The 24,675-nt window shown below is 38.7% G+C and overlaps 1 protein-coding gene across 2 annotated transcripts in view; it reads right to left on the bottom strand.

The window, feature by feature from the left end:
* IPCEF1 (interaction protein for cytohesin exchange factors 1) overlaps positions 1-24,675 on the bottom strand; it is a 206,556-nt gene that overhangs the window by 53,530 nt on the left and 128,351 nt on the right. For both annotated transcript variants that reach the window (XM_011943742.1, XM_011943741.1), the window contains 4 exons: positions 16,012-16,085; positions 14,446-14,517; positions 7,369-7,427; positions 5,939-6,024 (listed from right to left, as the gene is read on the bottom strand). In XM_011943742.1, the coding sequence (XP_011799132.1) occupies positions 5,939-6,024; positions 7,369-7,427; positions 14,446-14,517; positions 16,012-16,085 (291 nt within the window). The remainder of the gene's footprint in view (positions 1-5,938; positions 6,025-7,368; positions 7,428-14,445; positions 14,518-16,011; positions 16,086-24,675) is intronic.

Below are 24,675 nucleotides of genomic sequence, written 5' to 3'. Positions count from 1 at the left end.
GATTTTTGTTCATATGTCTTACTGCTGATTTCCTCCCTACAATGATCCTATTGTCCAGCCACTCCCTTATGTTTAAGATGGTAAAGATAATTATCAATAAATACTAAGGGAACTCAGAGACCGGTGCTGGCGTGGGTCCTCCGTAAGCTGAGCGCTGGTCCCCTGGGCCCCACTTTTTTTTCTCTATACTTTGTCTCTGTGTCTTATTTCTTTTCTCAAGTCTCTCGTTCCACCTAACGAGAAACACCTACAGGTGTGGAGGGGCAGGCCACCCCTTCAATGGGGAAAGAAAAATAGCCTGTTATTTCAACAACTCAGGCTGGGGCTGATGAAGGCCTCAACTAGGCAGTGGGAGCAGAAGGCAGGAGAGAGGCTGGGGGACAGCCACCAGGCTGCGTGACTGACTGCCAGGAGAGCAGGCCATGAAGATGAGCTGTTAAAGTCAGAGGCAAAAATATAAAGACAAATTTTAGCCAAGTCTTAAAATCAGTTAGATATTCAACCATATGGCTCACAATCATTTTTTGAATCTTGAGGAGAAAGGGTGAATTTTTCTCTCTACCTTTTTCACCCAATTACCCACTTGCATTCCTGTTCTTTCATTTAGTACAGATATTGAATAATCAAATGACTTTGGTAGACAACTGTTCCAGATGTCTTGTTAAGATTAAATGTGAATTTCCAAAATTAATCTCACCTCTTTCTGTGTTTACACTTTTGTTTTGTTGTTTTGTTTTGTTTTGTTTTTTTCTGTAAGGACGGGGTTTCACCATGTTGCCCAGGCTGGTCTTGAACTCTGGGGCTCAAGCCATACACCACCTCGGGCTGGTGAAAACTTTGACTTCCTCCTCTGTTGCTGCCCAAGGGCCACGGTTTGTAGGATTTATTTTTCCTTATTGCTTCTTTTGTTTATTTTAACTGATTTTTCCCCTCATTTCAGTATTTAAAAAACTACTTCTGAAAAACATCAAAATGTGAGGATTGTTAGGTTGAAATAATCTGCATAAGCTGCTAGAAGCTGGGATTATAAATATTTATCTCCTCTGTTTGTCTCATATTTGATCGGCCTATTTGAAGGCCTACCTTCCAAATGGATTCAAAATCTAACCATTCCATTTCTCTGCCACCCCACTGCCATTCCCTGATGGAATCGCCACCATCTTTTGCAATAGCTTACTGTATACTCCCTCTTAGTTTTCTGATTCTATGCCAACCTCCCAGAGTCTTTTGCACAGAGCAGATTGAGGGCTCCATTTGAAATGGAAGTTGATTGCATCCCTCCTCTGCTCAAACCTTTCAAAGTCTGCCTAAACAACTCAGGTGTCAAAAGTCCTTAACTGGTCCATAGGCCCTCCACGACATGCCTACCACTATGCTTTGGCTTCATTTTCTACTACTCTCATCTTGGTTCACCTCGCTTCAGCCACAGAGGGCTCCCTGCAGTACTACACACCAAGGAGACCTTGACTCTCACTGTTCCCTTTGCTTGGAAAACTTTTCCCCCAAATATCCACTTGGCTGACTCTCACACCACCTTTCAAGGTTTTGCTCAGATCTTAGCTCTCAGTCGGGCCTGTCCTGGCTCCTCTATTCTTTGCCACAAATCCAATATCTACCCCAGCACATTCTGGCTCATTGGAGTCCACTTCTCGCGTAGCATATATTTTCCTTATTATGTGGATTGTTTATTAACAGTCTCCCTCAACTAGAAGTTTGGCTCCATGATGAACATGAATCACAGTCCACTTTATTCATTGATGTGTCCCAAGTATTTAGAACTCTGACTCTCAATAAATACTTGCTGAATGAATGAATACACCAAGAAGCATAGACCAGGTTATCTCATGATGCTTTTTTAAAATTAAACTTGAAGGCCGGGCACGGTGGCTCAAGCCTGTAATCCCGGCACTTTGGGAGGCTGAGACAGGCAGATCACGAGGTCAGGAGATTGAGACCATCCTGGCTAACATGGTGAAACCTCGTCTCTACTAAAAAATACAAAAAACTAGCCGGGCGCGGTGGCAGGCACCTGTAGTCCCCACTACTTGGGAGGCTGAGGCAGGAAAATGGCATAAACTCGGGAGGCAGAGATTGCAGTGAGCTGAGATCCAGCCACTGCACTCCAGCCTGGGCGACAGAGCGAGACTCCATCTCAAAAAAAAATTAAACTTGAAGGAAAAATACGTGGAGTAGATTTTTAGTGACTTTTATAGCTCTTAACTCACTTTGTAGCTTATAAAATTATCAGATTTGAAATGGAAAGTTGGTTCCTTTTTTGCTCTTTTGTGAAACTAAAGGAATCACAGATAATGGTTTCTAGAGATTGTCTTTCAGAGTGAAACTAAAAGTCTCGCATCTACTTGGAGCCCTTTCAATAAGCCTGTTAAAAGCTGCCCACTTGCAACTTCTTTGAGAATAAGTGGATGTTCTTTCCACTATCACCTCTCTGAACCCTTCAGAGGAAGAAGGAACATAACATAAAAACCTCTTCCTCACTCAGGGAAGATTTCCTGATATGTTATTATCTTGTGAAATGTCGTTCAGCCCATTAGAAGCAGAAATCCAAACTGGTTTCATTGCTTATCTTGACTCTATAGCAATTAGAATGATTGGACCCTGAATTAAATATTTTCAAGATTTTTAATTTTTTTGAGATAATTTTCCAAAATAGTATTATTTTATACTGTTGAGTTCATTATAACAAAATGAAAGTTCATCACCCAAAATAATTTTTTAACCAAAAACTTGGGAAAAAAATATTTTTGCCCCTAGGCTTGTATACCTGAGTCATCGCTAGCCTATACTGTATTGGGCCAAACACTAGCTCAATTTGCTTTCTGGATAAAAGTTATGACTGAGTGCAGTGTCTCACACTTGTAATCCTAGCACTTTGGGAGGCCAAGGTGAGTGGATTGCTTGAGTTCAGGAGCCACAGACCAACCTAGGGAACATGGCAAAACCCCATCTCCACAAAAATTTAACCAGGTATGGTGGTGCACACCTATAGTCCCAGCTACTTGGGAGGCCAAGGTGGGAGGATGACCTGAGCGAGGGGTGAGGCTGCAGTGAGTTGCGATCATGCCACTGCACTCCAACCTGTGTGACAGACTGAGACTGTGTCTCAAAAAAAAAAAAAGTTACTATATATATATTTTTTATTTCATCTGCTTAAATAAAAAGCCTAAATGTTAGTTTAACCAAGTGCCTTGCATATCTGTTTTTCAGAAACAAGAGAAAACAAAAACAAAATCTGCCTGGGAAATATGTGAGCAGGAGGAACACATTCTGTTGCTAAGGGGAAAAAAAATCTAACTGTTCAACATTTATCTGACTATTTCCAATATATTTCTTTAGAAAATGTTAGCATAAATGGCCTGCCAAAAAATGCTCAACTTAGAACTTCTAAAAAAATAACACTTGATTGATGATTCAGAAAATTGAAAGATCCTTCTGAGTTCAGTGACCTAACTTACTGGCCTCATGAGTATCCCTTCTTTATTTGTTTTAAATCAAGTATTCCCTGAACTTCTATTGTGCATCAGGTTAGACTGTCATTACATAATGCAATTGAGCCATGATCCATCATCTAAGAAGGCAATTTGGTTGCCTGTATTTCACCAGGGAGAGTTCTAGAAGGCCCTCCGTGATATGGCTACTCGGTTGCTTTTATTTCACCAGGGTGGGTTCTAGATGCCTGACAATGCTCGTAGCAAAGTAACCTGGGATACTAGTTAGCCATTATAAAACTGAAAGTGTCAGTATTTTACAACTAAATAATCATAAAAGAGGTATATTGGTGGGCACAGTGTGAGGGAGAATAAACTTGAGGAAAAAATGGAGGGAGAACAACTAAACATTTGCATGTCACAGGTTAAAACAGGAGAGTGACACAGAGGCAGACATAGAGACAAAGACAGAGACAGAGAGAAACTTAGCAAAAAGACATAATCCTCTCTTAAATCAACAACAAGGAACATTGTTTGAAGACCTATTCAATACAAAGTTGATAACGTCTTTAGAAGCATTAAAGGGTAATCTAACCGGAAAGTTGTCAAAAGCTGGGAAACATTGTAAGGTCTGACAATATCATTAAGTTTGAATGATATAAAGAAAATAAAAGCTTTTTCTAAAATCCAAAATTGATTTTTAAAAAGAAGAAGAATTACACTAGGGAGAAGCTATGAATATATTGAGAAAGAATAATATTATAAATGTAGTTCAAAAATTGTTCTAAATTTTACCATATTCAAAGTTTAATTGTATTTGTATCTTGCTTAATTTTGGCTAATCATATTTAACAGATATTTTAATAAACATTTATTCAACAAATATTTATGTCTTTTCTTGGCTGCTAGCCAAATAAATTAGAAAACTGACCACAATTCTCCACTGACAGCATGAAAAAAACAGTAGAGGTCATTATTTAAACAATCAAAATAATACCTTAAATCTAGGAACTTGCAAAACAAAATCGAGATAAAAATTATCACACTGAGCAGAAATTCTGGCAGAAAAGGTCTGGTAAGTGAATGAGCTACTGTAAACTGTCAGAACCTGTCATCATTTGTGTCTACGATGGACAGATGTCACGGTTCAGTAGAAAGAGCAGGTCCTATAAAGCTAAACAGACTGGGATTCCCATCTCAGGCACTCACTGGACATCTGAACATGCCACTCAACATCTCTGAACCTCAGTCTGAACCTCAGTTTCCTTAACCATGAAATGAAACAGGAATATCTACTTTCTCATGACCTAGGATAGGAAACAATTTTTGAAACCAGGGGGAAAAAAAGGCATTCACCACAATAAAGTGATGGATAAATCTGGCATGTTAAAATCAAGAACATGTGTTTACAAAGAGAAATTGTGGAACAGTTTAAAAAAGATTAAAAGTGAGATTTGCTCACTTTTAATAAGTTGGTGCAAAATTAATTGTGTGTTTTGCATTATTTTTCATGGCAAAAACCAGAATTACTTTTGCACCAACCTATAGCTGACAAAGGACTAATATATAGAATAATAAATTAAGAAATCCTATCATTCATAAAGAAAAAGGAGGAGGAGGAAGCAGCTAAAAATGTAGGAAAGACTTAGACACTTCACAAAAGAGAAAGCTCTAATGGCTAACAAACATGAGGAGGTGTTTGGCCTCATTAAATGCAATGCATTAAATAAAATGCAAATTAAATCATACTACTTCTCAGGGTTGCTTGGGGAATTAAGTTTATACATTGAAAGCACCTACATACGTCCTGGTACATGGTAGGTGTAAAAACCATAAACCAACTTCCCCAATGATCATTGTATGACCCTTTCTCGGGGCCATTACCGTAATGCTAAGAGCACCCAAATAGGAAGTAACTCTCCATAGACTTCACATTAATTAATAATGTGAACTTATTTTTGGTGCTTCCAAAGCTTAGAATCAAATTTGAATTCCTCTCTAGTGAATACACAAATCACTCCGTGTGCACTTTTAATGCACTAACCCCACTCCCGACTTCCTGCTCTCTTTCTGGCTCTCCTTTTTAATTTCTGCTGTTTTTTCATCCTAAGTTCGTTTTGCATTGCTATAGTACATGCACATAGGCAAGGCATTTAAATTCTTTCCGAGAAAAAGTAGGACATAAATAAACACTGTCAAACAAGTCTTTGCAAGCACCGGCCTATCACCTAGAAGCCCTTTGCGTTCTCATGAATCCTCTGAGTATGGTACATCTTTGGGTCACATACAAATAAACCAAGTTTATCATACCAGTGGGTTGCTATGGAGAAGGCTCAAAATCAGCACCCTGAAAATTGCGCTTGCTCATTGGCAGGTATCTTAATTTAGCCCATTCTAAAAATTTATCGGTCAAGCTACTTCCTACCCAATTGGAAGAAATGACATCCACACATCTGATCGATGACCAACAGACTACTTATGTCAGTACATACCGAAGACTGAGTCTGGGAAGCGTGAGGAGGGGGTGGTGTCTCTGCAGCTATTTCAGGATCTTCCTGTTCACTTTCACTGTAACATTCTATAACAAAAATGAAAATGCTTAATGCTTTAAAGCTGTCATCGCTTATCCTACAATGCAAGCAGAGGTTTATCTCCATCTGGCTATTGCAATTTTAATCCAATTCAGAAAGTTCATATCTAATGAACTACCTGTGCAAAGGAATTACATAAGAGGCAAAACAAATGGCCAGTTCGGGGCTCCTGAGCTCAAAGAGCATCCAATACGAAGGAAGAAGACAAACAGTAGCTTGGGGAAAGTAAAATAATTCCTCAAAAGAGGTGTGAGTCACAATACCAACAGAGCACAAAATCGGTGGTAATTTTGATCACAGGAATCATAGTGAATTGAAACTGGCAGGATCACTAAACCATCAATGGTGCACAAATTGTGAAGGGAAGTCCCAGGCTGAGGGAGCAGGCTGGGCCAAGTAAGTGGAGAACCCTACAGGATATGGCAGAATACGAAGCTGGAAGGTGGTAGAGGCCATGTCATAGAAGGCCTTACATACCAGGACAAGGAGAAGTTTTGTGTGTAGTTTTGTACTAACTCACAATCTATAAATAGACAATGGGTGCTTATTTTATGGAAAAGAGGACCAAGAAAATGGTTAGGACACAACTGATTTCATGGGTATTGCATTGCACCCCTTTATTGTTTCAAATGAAGTTGCCACTTTCCCATTTCTAACTCACTCTAAGATTTTATGATTTTGTATCAGAAGATATAACTCCCTATTTCCAATTCCCAAGCCCTTTTGGGGTCTGAGCATTTCAGAAAGACTATGAGTTTGGTGGCCCTGGCAGCTAAATCCTCCCTCTTCTGAACACCAAGGTGCAATTGCATCATTAAGAATTAGACTCCTGTAGCTTTTGAACCCTGAAAGCTACCAACTGAGCTAAAAATATGGCCTGTGTCCCAATATGACCTTCAGGTTCCTAGTACAATCTTAGGGTAATTAGTCTCAGCACACATCTGGTGGAAATATCAAAATATCAGGGAGGAAATAGTGGGATGAAAGTTATCTGACCAGATCATGACGAGATCATGTCTATGAGTAAGAATTCCACAAGTGGAGCAATTAAACATTTGCATCAGCAACTGTTTGAGATGTCATGAAGCCCACAGCTGCCGGAGTGTGGGTGAAGTGTGGAAAGGATTCATAGCCAGCATGGGAAGCTCTATTCCATGTTGGTGAGTCTGTGTGAATATGTCTGTCTCCACATATTTTCAGATCATTTTAAATGCCAAAGCATGTTTCCTCAGGATCAGACTATACATAGAACTTGACATTGTTTTTTTCACCCTGTTTCAACCTATTCTAATATTCTTGCTAAATTTTCAGAAATTTAAAATAGAACATACCTTCATCCTTTGGAGTGGATTCCTGATGGACTACAGCCAATCCAAGTTTATTTAACCACCTAAAATTAAATAGAGAGCAAATGTTGACCAAAGAGAGTAGCCTCCCACCCATTCACCTTCCCCCAGACTTTGTTATGAACTTAGGTAATGATTCTACCATCAGTCTGCACATTTCCAGAAACATCATAAGTTTGTGCCATCAAAACCTAAGGCCTCTGGTTTCACAATACTTTCCATACTCAAGGTATCTTTTGTAAGGTAAGATGTGAGGTGGCCCATTACTCAGTTGGTTAATGATGGCAGCTAAATTAGGTATTCCAAATACATGAACAAATACATCTTCTGTAATTGTGCATTTGAAATTTTTAGCAAGCATTAAATCCTTTATCACTGGATTTAGTAACTTGGCTATTAAAGTAATTGGATATTACTCTTAATAATGTCTTAATAATGTCAGTTTATTTTAGAAAAAATTTAGAAAAAGATCATCCATGTTTAATCCAGGAATATTTTTATGTCAATCAGTAAAAAAAATCTGGCTAGAATTTGACAGCTATTTTTAAACTAGAAAAAATGTTAATTCCTTGAAGAATTTTATGTAACGTAAAAATTGAAAATGTCCTATTTACCATTTTACTGGCAATGAATTCCAATCAAACATCAATAACAAAAACAGAACAAGACAGAAACTCAAACTTGGCTTATCACTGCAGACCACTGTAGTTCCTTCTCAAGGGTTTACTTAGGAAGATATCTTGAAACACAAATTTTTAAAAGATGGAACACAAAGTGTATCTATGACATATACTCCTAACTCAATAATCTTCCACTTACTGGGAAGATCTTGCTTATTTCTGTACTTATTTTGAGACAGTGAAAATCTGTGCTACGCATTTATCAATTAATCTATGCTTTTGATGTCTTCTAGTCTCGCACTGGGCCATTAACAAGCCATGAACAATTCAGCATGCTACACTTGCACTAAGCCATAAATATTGCACCTTCCCACCTGTGTAACTGTCAGATAATTAGGAATCCTTATGCAACCCTCAACGTGTTATGGTCTTGCTGTACCTGTTATTTTTTAACAGAAAATATATAATAAATTCAATGCTAGGTGCAGCGGCTCATGCCTCCCAGCACTTCAGGAGGTCAAGGCGGACGGATCACCTGGGGTCGGAAATTCAAGACCAGCCTGACCAACATGGAGAAACCCCGTCGCTACTTAAAAAAAAATACAAAATTAAGTGGGTGTGGTGGCAGGTGCCTGTAATCTCAGCTACTCGGCAGTCTGAGGCAGGAGAATCGCTTGTACCCAGGAGGTGGAGGTTGCAATGAGCCAAGATCACACCATTGCACTCCAGCCTGGGCAACAAGAGTGAAACTCCATCTCAATGAATGAATGAATGAATGAATGAATGAATAAACAAACAAACAAAATAGGAGTTTCTAAAGAACAAAGATGAGCTGCAGCCTTTGTTAAGAAATCACCTTCAGCACCATAATAATCACAAACTCCTTAGTAGCCACTTTAAAATTGGACCAATAAAGAGCCCAGATATGCAATAGGAACCCAAAAATGTGTTATCAAGTCTCAATAGGATAATAGGCAAAATAAGGGAACAGAAATTTACAGGAAAAATCAAATAGCTAGATAACATGTGAAAAAAACTTTTCTCAGCCTCAATAGTATTTTGAGAATGCATACTCAAACACAGGAAAATATTTTCACCACTAGATTGGAAAAAAATTAAAAATATTATTGATATCAAGTATTTAGCAGGAAATAGAAAAAGAAGCATTGTCACCTTTTATTGAATTAAACATGAAAACTGATACAGCCAATTCTGAGCAGGCAATTCAATGGTAATATTAAAAATTTAAATATCCATCCCCTTCACCCAACAATTCCAATCGTAAATATCAATCCTGCAAAAACACACTTTCTTATACACAAACAAATTTGTGGCAGAATGTTCACTGCCAACAAGGCTTGTAATGGCCAAAAGAAAAAACATTAATAAGAAAATGGATAAATTATTTATTCTATCAACACTGATTCTATCAATTTCCTGTTATAATGAAGCTAATGAGAGGACTAAGATGGGGGTAGGGGGTGTTGGTAATGACCTGGAAAATATATGAACAAATATATGTACAAATTCATCTTCTGTAATTGTGCCTTCGAAATTACAAATTTCCAAATTTGTAATGGAAATGTGTATAAAATGGAAAGCCCTAATACGCTCTTAATTGAGAAGATCAAGCATAGAACAGTATGTTTAGCCTGATCCACTGTACTTCAAAAACGATATATTTTTGTATGTGCATGAATTGGTATGCATAGAAAAGGGTCAGGAAGAATATAATCTTACTGTTAAAAGTGGATGGCTGGGCGCAGTGGCTCACACCTGTAATCCCAGAACTTTGGGAGGCTGAGGCAGATGGATCATGAGGTCAGGACTTAGAGACCAGCCTGACCAACATGTTGAAACCCCGTCTCTACTAAAAATACAAAAAATAGCCAGGCGTGATGGCACACACCTATAATCCCAGCTACTCAGGAGGCTGAGGCAGGAGAATCGCTTGAACCCAGGAGGCAGAGGTTGCAGTGAGCTGAGATTGCACCACCGCACTCCAGCCTGGGCAGCAGAGCGAAACTCCATCTCAAAAAGAAAAAAGAAAAAAAAGTGGATAACCCTCTTCTTCCCCTAAGTGGCCTGAGGTGATCTGTGAAAATGGTTTGCTATTCACTTGACCCAGAAAACTCTATAAAACCATCCAAATCAAGAGGTTCAAATCTTTGTGTTCACTTTAAGAACATCTGTGAAATTCCCTAGGCTATCAAAGGTATGCATATATGAAAACCCACCAAGCTATCTGAAAGATGTCACTTTACAGAAACAATGTGTACCATTCCAACCTTCCAAAGGTGGAGTTGGTAGGTGTGCACAGGCCAAACAACAGGGCTGGACACAGGGCTGGTGGCCCAACAAGAATGCTCAATTTTTCCTGCACATGTTTACAAGTGCAAAGAGTAATGCTAAATTCAAGGGTTTCGATGTAGATTCTCTGATAATTAACATCCAGGTGAATGAAACACCCAAGATGGGCCACTGTACTTTCAGAGCTCACGGTCGGATGAATTTGTATGTGAGCTCCCTCTGCCACACGGAGATGATCCTCGCTGGAAAGGAAGACATTGTTCCTAAACCACAAGAGATGGCTGCATGGGGGAAAAAAAAAAACGTGGCCCATGAGAAACTGAAGAAACAAAAACCCACAGCACGAGTATTGATCCTGCATAAAATAAATGCAAATGAAAGCAAAAAGAAAAAAAAAAGTGGTTATCCCTAGGGAGAGTAGTTGAATTAGAAAGTGAGGTGAGGATATAGGAAGTCTTTTGCTTTGTCTAACAAGAATACATTTTATGTATTATTAACTAAAATAAGCATTTAAAAGTTCATTTTTAAAAACTGACCAGGCAAAACACAACACATTTCATGGTTCACTTTTAAAAACACCAGAATAACAATTTTTAGCTTATACGTTAGTTCATAATTGTGTAAGTTGATTCTCCCCCACCCCCAAAAAGCATCTAAAAGTGAAATAGGCAAAATATTCTTTAAAGAGACAAAAAAAATAGTTTTCACTTGAGTGTCTGAAATAAGAAAAGGCATTCTAAGCTCCTTTCCCAAACTTGGAAATAGAGCAAAATAGAAGACTGTTGACAATAAAGAAAATATTTTTCTCAGCCCTTACGCAAAACTTACATCCTTTTCATTACAACCATTAGTTACTTGCTGTGAAAAACTGGTGATGGTTTAGAATCTTGTTTGACTGTTTTCTTTCTAGGATCCACTGGCTTAGAGTACCTTCTTTGCTAAGAACTTTTTTTAAAAAACATCATGGCAGCAGGAAAATGTCTATCTGTGGCTAAGTAGATGGATGCACAAAAGGACTTATATTTACATAAAAGAAAATGACAGATGTTTCCTGGGAGTTTGTTGTATATTAATTTGACGTGAGTGTGTGTGTTGGAGGAGAACAAGTGTTAAGAAATTGATGTACAAAACAAGAGCATTCTTTCCACAGTGTCTGAGAAAGGCAGCTCCCGTCTTTGCTGAGAAACCAACTCTTTCATTACCCTTAATTACTTACCCCTATACTTTTGAATTGAGACTCACTACAGAACATGCGGAGCTTCTACTAAACTTAATTACATTTCCCTTCATCGTCCCTGAGAGAAATGTCACCATCCAGAAATGCAGTTGCCCAGGGAGAGGAACTTCTAAAACAAGGACTCATCACTCCAAACTCTACCCACTCCTTCCCCCACACCTCTCATCTTACCAAGTAATACCCAGATACATTATTTCCTAGCTTAAACCGACTGCATCAGTAAGAACCGACATTCTTCATGTGTTATTGCAAAGTAAATCTCTGTCATCTGCATAATCTCGTGGGAGAAGGGAGAAGTTGCATTGTTGACTACTAGAAAAGTCATTTTTAGAATAATGAAACTCTATAATGATATTATAAACATGAGAAATTATTATAGATTTCAGGCCCAGACAAAATGGACCATTTAGCCGGATGGACAATTTTCAAGTCTAAAGGTCACTAAGAGATTCGAAAACATGGAGTCCAGACACCTTAGGTTCAAATTTCAATTTGCATCTTGTTTGTCAGCTGAAAGATAACCCCTAAAAGAATTTTAAGTAAAATGAACAGATCTTCATAGCATAGACAGGCGATAAGATCTTGACAATAATAGCTGTGAAAGACTCTGATTTCACAGCCAACAGGATGAAGTATATCTATCATATCTACCCATGCAACTCGACTTACCACTAGGTAGGTTTCTGCAAAGGGAGAACATACAATTGGAAGATAAATAAACTGGAAATTTAAATAAACACTGGGGTAGTGAGGAGGGGGATGTGGGATTTACAGAGCACACCTGCATGAAATACAGCCGATTCAGATAAACCTGGAAGGGTCTCACACTTTCATTGGTTTAAAAATGTACCTTACAGTGTAGGAGGAAAAATTCACTAGGTAACAAACAAAGCACTTAGAACCAATGGTTTCTCTGCTACTGTCTCACTCACCTCTTGCTGGAGAGAGGATAACTACTTGCAAGGAATCAGCCACAGAATGAGTGGGAAGGACGGACCAGGGATGGAAGCTGGAGATGCAAGGCGCTTTTAAACAACAGCCAGGACAGCAGGAGGTATTGGGCAGGGGAGAGGCGGGCAGCACTGTTTCACTGCCATTCAAGACCAGAAAGGACCATTTGGGATGAACTGAGGCTCAGCGGCGGACTGACCTCACTACCACAGGGCTCCAGGTGCCAGTGGGCAAGACCTTGTGCCTTCCACATCCCACTTACACAGCAAGAGCTTTGCTAACCAACAGGATTTAGCAACTGATGCAAATAAAAAAAATAAGTAAAGAGCTTTGATGTGGAGATTTTAACATCCTCTCCGTTCATGTATCTGTTCTTATTTTTCTTAGATGCTTAAGAAAACCAAAGGGAGAAAAAAGCTAAAACTAGAAAAAGGGTAGAAACAACTTCTCTCTTTGTCCAAGTAAATCAAAGCTTTGTTTGGAAGACTCAACTGTCAGTTCCTTGCCTTGTTATTTCTAACACAGGGCTTCCCAACTTTCTACAGTACAAAACCATTCTGTCCTCACCTGGAGGGTGATGCTGGGGAGGTGAAGATAGGGGACAGATGAGAATCCTTCTAGCTGGACAAAGCTACTGAAGAAGAGTGTGCGTGTGTGTGTGTGCGCGCGCGCGTGCCCATGCACACGTTTGGTGAAAGACAGTTGCTTTTTTCCTTCATGTTTCTAGAGCAAGAGAGCAAAGAGAACTACATAGGGCAGATAGGTAAGGAAATCATTACAAGTAAAACAGATTAAGCGTAAGCTCTATGAATGGAGGAATTATGTGTGGTTTTTTCATTGCCATTGCCCACCATCTGCTGCAATGGGGCACGTGGTAGGCGTTCCATAAACATATTTTCAATCGGTCATTTGAAATAATAAGAGACACTAAGAATTCTGAAAATATGGCTAAATTAAATAGAATGCCTTCTGATACCTCCAGTTGGCACCTCAAATACAGCCTGATTCAAATAGCCATTGTTGACCAGGTGAGGTGGCTTATGCCTGTAGTTCCAGCACTTTGGGAGGCTGAGTTGAGTGGATCACTTGAAGTCAGGAGTTCAAGACCAGCCTGGCCAACATGGTGAAACCGTACCTCCACCAAAAACACAAAATATTAGCTGGGCATGGTGATGCATGCCTGTAACTTGGGAGGCTGATGCAGGAGAATCATTCAGACTCAGGATGCAGAGGTTGCAGTGAGCCGAGATCGCACCACTGCACTCCAGCCTGGGCAACAGAAAAAGACTCTGTCTCAAAAATAAATAAATAAATAAATAAGTGAATAACAGCTCTGGTGATCACACCTGAATCTAAACCATCAGGAATGATGTAGAGCAGGTTGTACTCTACACACAACCCACTTATTTTCACAGACCACCTGGCAAATGGAGCTAGGAATCTACAATTTTAAGTTCAATGTACTCTGAGCAAAGACATTTTGCAAAATGTTCGGGACAATACATGGAGAAGTGATAAATACATGAATCATCACGATAATCACACAGCATATATTAAATGCTATAGAGATATTTTGCATGTAGAATTCTGAAAGTTGCAAGATCAGTTACATAATACTTTCAAGCCTCTCTCCTTGTGATGCTTATTCTCCTTTTAACATGTTCTTTTAATGACTTCTGTCCACTCCTTTCTCTACTTAGTGGTTCCCTGAGAGGAACTGTACAGCCTCTTCCTAAAATAGCCACTTTGATATGTGTAATTCTCCAAACTGTTTCCAAATACTAGAGAAGAATGAAGGCATTGCAAGTGCTAAATAAATTAATCCTTAAAGTAACAGAAATAAATAAAACAATAATTGATATGAACATATGGTTAAAATTCCAACGCCTAACCAAAGTTAAGTACACTCCCATTAAGGATTGGGTTACAGTTTCCTCTACTTACACATTCATTTCCTGCACATTCTCAGCTGCAAAATAAAAGGTCTTGATCTGTGGATGGCTGATCTTAAAAGCACTTGAAGGAGGAAAAGCACAAACACATAAAAAATTAGTGTTTATAGTCAACAATGGGTCTGAAAGTAAATCAGTAAAATATAAGCTTCGTAAATTTGTCTGCTTTCTTCGTAAATTTACAAAAAATAATTTGGTAATATTAAATACCTATTGTCTAGTCTCTATTTCGTATAGGGAATTGAGAGTCAATTTTTTATGTCAGAATATCCAGAACAGGGCTGAGTCTTAGCTAGTCAGTAGTTTCCATTTAAAATATATAGGCATATCCTTTTCCTCTCACTTGCTAACTGCTTTGCTATAAAGATACAATAAATTCAATTTTAAAGTGATAGAAATGTCACTTCAAAATATTCAGAACAACTACTTCAAGCAAGATATTTCTTCACTTTCAATCAAATATACAGAAGAATTTTTATAGGAAAATAATCAGGTATGGAACATCCACTAATCTTATCCAAGGCATCCTTTGTTAGTAAAGGAGAAATATGAAATAGATTTTAGTATAACAGAAAAGTAGAAAACATTGAAGATAACAAACAAGAAGTACTTCCACTTTGACCTTTAGGCAGGAAGTCCTGCAGCACAGCACAGGCCAGGGTTTTTGTAAATAGCCAATCATTTTCCAACCACAAGAATCAACACTGGACATGTGCAACCACACCACAGAGGCAAAGACTTAAAGTTAACACCAGTTTACTAATCTTGTTAAAAGTCCTCAATTGCTGCAACTAGTAACATAGGACAAAAAGGAAGGCCCTCTTCTGATAAGACTGGAAAAGATGTCAAAGGTTGAAGAAATAATAAGAAAAAGGTGAAAATGGACACATATGCAAAATATAGCAGCCTGCTATCATGGGAGGAGCACTTGAATGAAAGTCTAGATACCTGGGTTTACAGCCAGCCCTCTCATGAGATCTAAGCAGGTCACAGACTCTGGGCTGTTTCCTTCTCAGGAAAACCAGGACCATGAGCTGGTGATTTTTTTGGTCCCTGTCAGTTCTCAAATCTTTTGAATTTAAATTAGATCAGAGTGTAATCTCTAAGCTTAAGACATCTCAGAAAATTCAATTCCAAGGGTGCATCTGATTAACTCCATGAACTAAGAAAGAGAAACTGGTCTTGCTGGCATATCTGCAACTCGTGTGAGTCCTATTTAACTGCTTGTTCTTTTCTTTACTAGAACTGAAGCTTGACATCTGACCTCCCTGCCAGTCCTGGAGGGGTTTTATTCCATCACAGACACAGTCATCAACAACAGTCCATGCCCAGGCTTCATGGGGGTTTTAAAATCCATCTGCTCCACAAAACAAAACTTCCAGAAAATGAGAGGTTAAATGCTTCTATTTCTATGTAGGGTGCCAACCCATAATGCTCCAAAATCTCAGACATTCCAATGTTACCTTCACTCACTTCTAAATCACCATATCACTTGGTAAACATTATGAAGAGATAGTATCCTGGCTCAGAGTTTTGTGGAAGATGAGAGACAACTTACTGTTTTTTCTTGCATTCGGATGCTCTTTCCACAGTGAAATCAGGCAGGTTGACAAATCCATCAGCTTTCTCTGCCTGAAACAAACACATACCACAAATAGGAATGAATGCATCAATCTTGGGGATTAGTGTATTGAGATCATGTACATGGAATAGGGATGGTATAAATGAAATGAGGGAGAATCAAGAGATACCACCCTGAATCACCATGGAGGTGTCCCAGATACACAGTTCATGAGAAAAATTAATGTTCTCCTGATAAGTCACTCAGAATCTTTCCATGAGAAGTGACATGACATGACACAGCTTAGGGATGGTTACCATATGGCAGGCATAGGACCTGCCTCCACCCGCCTTCTGTCTCCATGGAAAACATAGCTACCCAAACAGAGTCTTATGTCTGCTGAGCCCATCAGCATCTACAGCATCTTCTATTCCTACTACTCTAGTCAGCTAGCACATAGGAAGAAACCTAACTCGCATTCTTGATATATATGGTGCCCAGAGCCCTAACTTTGGAGTTAGCAAATCTGCATTCCTATCATGGATCGACCACTTACTGGTTGTTATGACTTAAATGAGCTCAGATAAACAAAACAGCTAAGAGTCACTCAAGACACATTATTTCCCCTCCCAAGTCTGTAGGCAGGGCCTTGGGGATTAAATCACAGAGCTACATCTTTCAGAACCTCAGTCCCATTGTTGATTCTGGGGGATTCTTTCTACAAAGAAAAGACTGTAAAAGAAAATTACATTTATGAGGACATAGCATAAATGTCACTTTACATCAGCAAAAACATGTATAGGAAATATAATCACTGTCCCACCTCTCTAAGAATTTGTTAATCTATGTTTTACAAATAAAGTTTAACTGAGCCACGATGAAGCTAGATTGCTTGTCACCCATAGAATTCAAATCTTCTTGCATCTACACTGATGTCTCTGAGTAGAGAAATAGAATCCACAAGATTAAACATAAATGAGTCTGTGGTTACTGGGAGATGAGTAAAAATGGATTTCAAAAATACAATCTTAATTTTACAAGTCGGCTAGCTATTAAGTTAGTGTCATGGGTGCTTTTAGTTTACTTGATCATTCTGCTCTTTCCTTTATTGTCAACTAAAGTGCAACTTGCATTCTTTTCTTCGGAAAAATTAAACAGTGAGGCATCCAACCCTATGCCCATCTTCTCTCTCTTATGTGACTCAACTCATCTAAATTCTTCACCTGAAATGCCTTCTTCTTATAAGATTCAAAACTCAAGGCTGGGTGCAGTGGCTCATGCCTGTAATTCCAGCACTTTGGGAGGCTGAGATGGGTGGATCACTAGAGATAAGGTGTTCAAGATCAGCCCAGTGAACATGGTGAAACCCTGTCTTTACTAAAAATACAAAAAAAAAAAAAAAATTTAGCCGGTCATGGTGGTGGGCACCTGTAATTTCAGCTACTTGGGAAGCTGAGGCAGGAGGTTAGCTTGAACCTGGGAGGTAGAGGTTGCAGTGAGCCAAGATCACACCACTGCACTCCAGTCTGGACAACAGAATGGGACTCTGTCTTAAAAAAAAAAAGAAAAAAATTCAAAACTTAATTCTAATGGGTACTCTCTTCTTTAAACATTATTTATGCATATGTGTGTGTATACAGAATGAATATGTATTCATTCATATGTATATTATATATATGCAGCTTCTCTCTTGATAGGCTGCTTAATTACTGGATGCTGATTCTCAAAGAGAATATAAGGTATTCAGAGAACACAGACTAAGTCAACTTTCTGTACAACACACAGTGCTTCCTGTGGATTCTCAATCAACCTTGCAAAAAAGTATAGTTTTGAAAAACTATGTTAGGTCCCATCAATTCCACTTTTAGATCTACAAACTGAGTATCCCTTATTTGAAATGCTTGGGACTGTAAGTGTTTTATATTTCAGAATTTTTCTGATTTGGGGATATTTGCATGTACAAACAAGTCAAGCATCCCAAATCTGAAAGTCCAACACCCAATGAATACTCCCTTTGAGCATCATGTTGGTGCTCAAAAACTTTCAGATTTTGGAACATTTTGGATTGGATTTTTGGATTACGGATGCTCAACTGTATGCCCAAAGGAATTGAAAAAGGGTACTCAAATACATGTGCAGCCCTGTTCACAAAGCACTCACAACAGCCAAAAGGTAGAAACAGCCCAAATGCCCATTAACAGACAAACGGATAAATTAATTGTGCTGTATCTATACAATGGAATATTATTCAGCCTTAAAAAAAGAATAAAGTACTAATACATGCTATGTGGATGAATCTCGAAAACCTTGTGTTAAGTGAAAGAAACGAGACAGAAAAGCTTGTCTCTCATATAATTCAATTTATAGGAAATATCCAGAAGTGGAAATCCAGAGAGACAGAACATAGCTAATTGGTAGCTACCCAGGGCCTAGGCAGTAGGAAACAGGGAGCAACTGCTCAATGGGTGAGGGGTTTCCTTTTGGGGTGATGAAAATGTTTGGAATCTAGATAGATGAGGAGGTTGCACAATGTCGTGAATGTATTAAATGCCACTGAATTGCTCACTTTAAAGTAGTTAATGTTAGGTTGTATGACTTTCATCTCAATTTTAAGAATCTATGTTAGGGTAAGGCGTTTTTATGTAAATTTCCATAATTAATTTAGAAAGAAAAAAATCACTTAGACTCAGCATTTGTTTCTACTTCCTCCTCGCATTCATTTCCATATGTTCCAGGGAAACCGTAGAGACCAAAAGTCTGCCCATGTTGCTAAATCCCCTCTACTGTTTTCAGTCCTCACTTAACTGAACTCTAAGTGGCGCTATAGCTGCTCTCTCCCTCTGGAGCCACCCTCCTGTTGTGGCCTTTTTGACAACACATTACTGCTGCTCCCCTTTTTTCTCTAACTATGCCTTCTTCTCTTTCAGGGGTCTTGTTCTCCTGTCTATTTCTTAAATGTCAGAGTTCCCTAGAGTTCTGTCCACAGACTTATTCTCCTTTTGTTCCAAAACTCTCTATGGATGATCATACACACTCTCATGGCTTCATCTGTCATCACTGTACACACATATCCAAAACCCATACCTTGTATCACCACTGTCTACATATATCCAAAAGCCATATCTCAAACTGGGATTCAATCCAGGAACTCCTCCCCCAGATTTCCAGCTGCCTAGTAAGCCTATTCCCATGGGCCCCGCAAGAGTAACAAATCCAAAATCAAACTCATTATCTTACTCCATAAAATGCCTATTCCTTTCTCCTGTGTTCTCCACTTCAGTGAACAATATCACTTTCTAGCCAGTTGCCGAAACAGGACATCTGAGAGACATCCCCAACTCTTCCATTCCCTTCTTGGTGCCCATGCACATAAACTCAAAGTTGTATTGTTGCTGCATCTGCCCACAGGTCTTCAATCCATCCATTATAACCTACTGCCTCCTTCAACTTACCCTTAATGTTTTGTTGAATTACTATAAAAGTCTCCTAAACTATTCTCCTTCTCTGTAATTCTGCCCTTTCATCAAATTTAGTGTCCAAATCACAGCCACAGTCACAGCAAATCTTTACATCATGAGCATTCTTCATGGCACTGTTCTGATTAAATACCCTGCATGGTGTCCAGTTGCCCTCGGGTCAACTCTAAATGCCTCAGCAGAGGATTTAGACCCTTTATAATCAAGCCCTGATTAGTTCCACAATTTCATCTCTCCCCCTCCCCCATTTAGCCAAAGCCAAACAGAAAAATCAAAAACAAAGGAAAAACAATACTTCTGGCCAGGTGCAGTGGCTCACGCCTGTAATCCCAGCACTTTGGGAGGCCAAGGTAGGCAGATCACCTGAGGTTAGGAATTTGAGACTAGCTTGGCCAACATGGTGAAACTCCATCTCTACTAAAAATTGCAAAAAGTAGCCAGGCATGGTAGTGGACGCCTGTAATCCCGTCCACTTAGGAGGCTGAAGCTGAGGCAGGAGAATCGCTTGAACCAGGAGGCAGAAGTTGCAGTGAGCCGAGATCACACCATTGCACTCCAGCCTGGGAAACAGAGCGAAACTCTGTCTTGAAACAAAATAAAACAATTAAAAAATAAAATAATAAAAAAAGAAAAAACAATAGTTCCATGGAGCTGAATTAGAATCAGCATGGCATGATTAGTTATGGCATGATTAGTTTCTAGAAAACTCATTTTCAGTACAATAAATCTATAATGATATAATACACAAATCAATCAACAAAAATGTAACATACCTACATACACTTTTAGTAATATTTTTATTCATCTAAAAATAAAATTGGCCAGGCTCAGTGGCTCACGCCTGTAATCCCAGCACTTTTGGAGGCCAAAGTGGAAGGATCACTTGAGCCCAAGAGTTCAAGACCAGCCTGGGCAACATGGTGAAATCCCATCTCTACAAAGGTATAAAAATTAGCCGAGTATGGTGGTACATGCCTGTATTCCCAGCTACTTGAGAGGCTGAGGTGGGAGAATCACCTGAGCCCATTGGTTGAGGCTGTCATGGGTTGTGATTACACCACTGCACTCCATCCTGAGTGACAGAGTTAGAAGGTGTCTCAAAAAAATAATAATAATAATTAATTAAATTTAATCAATGTAAAAAATAAATGGTAAATCTTCATTTGGGTGGATTCCTTTTCTGCATAAGTGAAACAGCTGAGATTCCCTTAAATAGGAGCCTAAATAAATTTGGGTGAAAACACCTTAGTGTTTCCACAGGAAATTATCACTTTAAAAGCAGAAGCTTTTTTTTTTTGTATTCTGAAGACAGTTGAGTTATATTCAAAATCACGGATAATTTGTGTCAAAAATGGTCCTTGCTTATTTGACTTGCAAAAAAAATGCTTCAAAAATGACAATCACAGAGGGCAAATCCTGAGAGAATGACAGTTTTCTTCTCTTCCTCCTCCTTTTCCTCCTCCTACGCTTCTCCAGATCCCTTGTTGCCTATTATACGAACTAAAATGAGTTTGTTGAATGAGATCCTTCTTCTTCAATTCCTAACTTTCTAAAAAGTTTCCTGCAGGTGGCCAAATGGGGTGGCTCACGCCTGTAATCTCAGTACTTTGGGAGGCCTAGGCAGAAGGATCACTTGAGCTCAGGAGTTCAAGACCAGCCCAGGCAACATAGGGAGACCTTGTCTCTACTTAAAAAAAAAAGAAAAAAGGTTTCCTCCAGGTTCTATATGGGTACCTGCAAGTTTCCCTCGAAATCCTGATGTAATAAAAAACTTGTTCTCCTGCCAGAGGTATCAAACCCATCCTTTGGCCATTGTGCAAACTTCTCTTTCCAAATCTAGTCTTAAATTCAGAAGAAACACATTCCTTTTACTGTATTTAGTTATCTGGTTGTTTGTCTGCTTCTCCAGTGGATTGTGAGTACCTTGAAGGTAATAACTGTGTTGTTCATACATATTACTTATAAGGTATGGACTAAGTACATGTAAAATAAACAAATACATTTTATGAATGAATGAACGAACTATAATCTTTTTCCTCTAACAATAAAGTGTTAAAATGAGATTCAGAAGGTAGTGTGAAAAAGTTTGACAGTTTCTTTTTTTTTTTTCAGATGGAGTCTCTCTCTGTGTTGCCCAGGCTTGAGTGCAGTGGCGCGATCTTGGCTCACTGCAAGCTCTGCCTCCTGGGTTCACGTCATTCTCCTGCCTCAGCCTCCCTAGTAGCTGAGACTACAGGCACCCGCCACCATACCTGGCTAATTTTTTGTATTTTTTTTAGTAGAGACGAGGTTTCACTGTGTTAACCAGGATAGTCTCGATATCCTGACCTCGTGATCAGCCTGCCTCAGCCTCCCAAAGTGCTGGGATTACAGGCGTGAGCCACCACACCCAGCAGTTCGGCAGTTTCTAAAAAATGTAAGCATATAATTACCATACAACTGAGCAATTCTACCCCTATCCAAAAGGAACGGATACAAATGCCCATGCAAAGGTTTGTGTGCAAATCATTACAGCAGCGTTATTCATAATAACGCAGAACTGGTAACAGCCTAAATGCCCATCAAGTACTAAATAGAGTAGGACACAGCCATACGATGAAATGCTATGTAATCATGAAAAGGAGAAAACCACTGACACTTGCTGAAACACGAATGAACCCTGAAAACATTCTGCTAAGCGAAAGTGAAACACAAGTGATCACTGATGACTGTGTGATTCCATTTCCATGAAATGTCCAGAAAGGGCAAATCTATAGAGACAGAAAGCAGGACAGTGGTTGCCTGCGGTTAGCAGTGGGAATTAACTGTAAATAGGGATGGAGGATCTTACTGGTACAATAAAAATTATTTAAAACTGTTTTACTATGATGGTTGCACCACTCGGTAAATCTACCAAAAATGGAAGAACTGCAAATTTGAATAGTGTGAACTTTATGATACATAAAATGTACCTTAATACAGCTGTTTTTAAAAACACGAGGTGTAGAAGAAGTCTGGAGAATAATATGCAAATTAAATCTCTCCTAGTTGGCCATCAGTGAGACTTGGAAGCAGGTGAAATAGGAGGCTTCTGACAATCCCACTGACGGTTCAGTATGATTGGTTCAAACTTCAGATACCAAATTAGGTTTCTATTTCCAATACTCCATGGTTTAATCTTAACTATAGTTTCAAGCTTGGACTATAGGAATTTTGGAGACACAAATATTTCATGCAATGTTTGCCATACTTCAGACATTTGTAAAAATTAACTAAAATAGAACATTAAATTTTAATATTTAAATGGCAGAGCACAGAGGCTTTTTAGGACAGTGAAAATACACTGTATTTTTTTAAAACTGGATATATGTCATTATACATTTGTCCAAACCCACAGAATGTAGAACACCAAGAGTGAACCCAGGATGAACTATGGAGTCTGGGTGACAATGATGTGCCAATGTCGGCTCATCAATGATAATAAATCTCCCACGCAGATGGGGATATTGATGATGGGGAGGTTGTGCATGAGCATGGGCAGGGAGTAGATGGGCAATAGTTGTACCTTCCTCTTAATTTTGCTGTGAGCCTAAAACTGCTCTAAAAAGATAAAGTCTTTTAGAAATTAACTAAAATAGGACATCAGATTTTAGAATTTAAATGCAAAAATAAGTGTTCATTACCATGATAACATTTGGCCTTTTTGTACCACAAGCATTTTGGAAAACATACAAAATTACTTCTTACCTACACATGTCAGAAAAGCAGAAAGGCTGACCAGGAGAAATGAGAGTGACATGTATTCCCGAGTCTAAGTAGGTCAAAGAAGACCAAGCCAGAAGCAGATTAATGGTAATACAGGAAACTGTCATGTAGTTCCTGGTTAAAAAATGAAAAGTAATACTCTCTCTCTACTTTCAATGAAACCATAGTTCCTTAATTCTAAAGCCCTGATTTCTTTACACTTCAATAATTCTGAAATCAGAAGGCACCTTAGAATCTATGTATATTTTCATTGCAATGTTTTCTCCCCTAAAACCTGTTATTAAATAAATTATAGGTCTTCAATAGAATCTTGAATTCAAGGAAAAAAATTAGCTAAAAAAATTTCTTTCTAATATACTTTTGTGTTTTTAAGGGAATGTAGAATTGAAATTCTTGAAATCACCTTAAGCAAATTTAGTGAGGTTACCCAATGACGATCTGAATCAGGAGAAGCTGCAAAAGTCTCCATTTCTCCACGTAAATCTATTGTTTTCTCAGTTATTCCCCAAAACCCCCAGGGCACTGGAAACAGATGAGGTCTAAACTCTGAGCTGAGCTGCCCATTCTCATGCCACCTTAGAACAGTTGTCACTAGATTCTCACACTACACACACACTCATGACCACTAGAGAAATCTGAATTATATTCTTTAAAATAGAAAGTAAAAGTAAATGGAGATCGAAGAAAAGATAGTTTAAAATTCACTGTAAAAGTTCTAGTTCTACGGAGAAACAGTCATTCTCACACATTGCTGGTGGTAATGCAAAATGGAACTCAACAGAAGGAAACTGGATAATAATCAGCAAAAACGCACTTGCCCATTGATCCAAAAATTCCATTTCTGGGATCTGTCCTAACTATACCTTGGAGAATGACATGTGCATTGCAGCATTGTTTGTATTTACAAAGGATTGCAAAGAATGCAAATGCCTATCATCAGGGGACAGTTGAATACACTATGGGATCCACACACAGTGAATAACTATGAAAAGTGCCATACGACACATACAGCAATCTCTAGGACATAGTGAGAGAAAAAGTAAGGTTCAGTACTATATATGTAATATGCTAATTTTGTGTAAGAAAGAAGGATGGGATTTGACTCAATATACACACTTGCTGTATTTGCAAAAGAAACATGGAAAAATAAACCAAAAACAAACAGAAAAGGGGGAAGAAAGAGGATAGAGAACAGAGATGCAAAGGAGACTGACTTGGTTGTAACTCGTTACAGTTTTGACTTTGGAATTGGGTACATGATTGATTTTTTAAATCAAAAACAAACATGAAAAAGAAAAACAATTCTCAAAATTAAAAACAAATAGAAACAAACCTAACTGAATGTAAACATGGTGACATAGCACTACACAAATAATCATTGCTCTGAGACACCTCAGAACTTTGACTATACATACTTCATGGCAAACAGGCTAAGTAAGTA

This window comes from Colobus angolensis, unplaced genomic scaffold (assembly GCF_000951035.1).
Source record: "Colobus angolensis palliatus isolate OR3802 unplaced genomic scaffold, Cang.pa_1.0 Scaffold221, whole genome shotgun sequence".
Taxonomy (NCBI): Eukaryota; Metazoa; Chordata; class Mammalia; order Primates; family Cercopithecidae; genus Colobus; species Colobus angolensis.
This window is presented reverse-complemented; position numbering and strand designations above follow the sequence as displayed.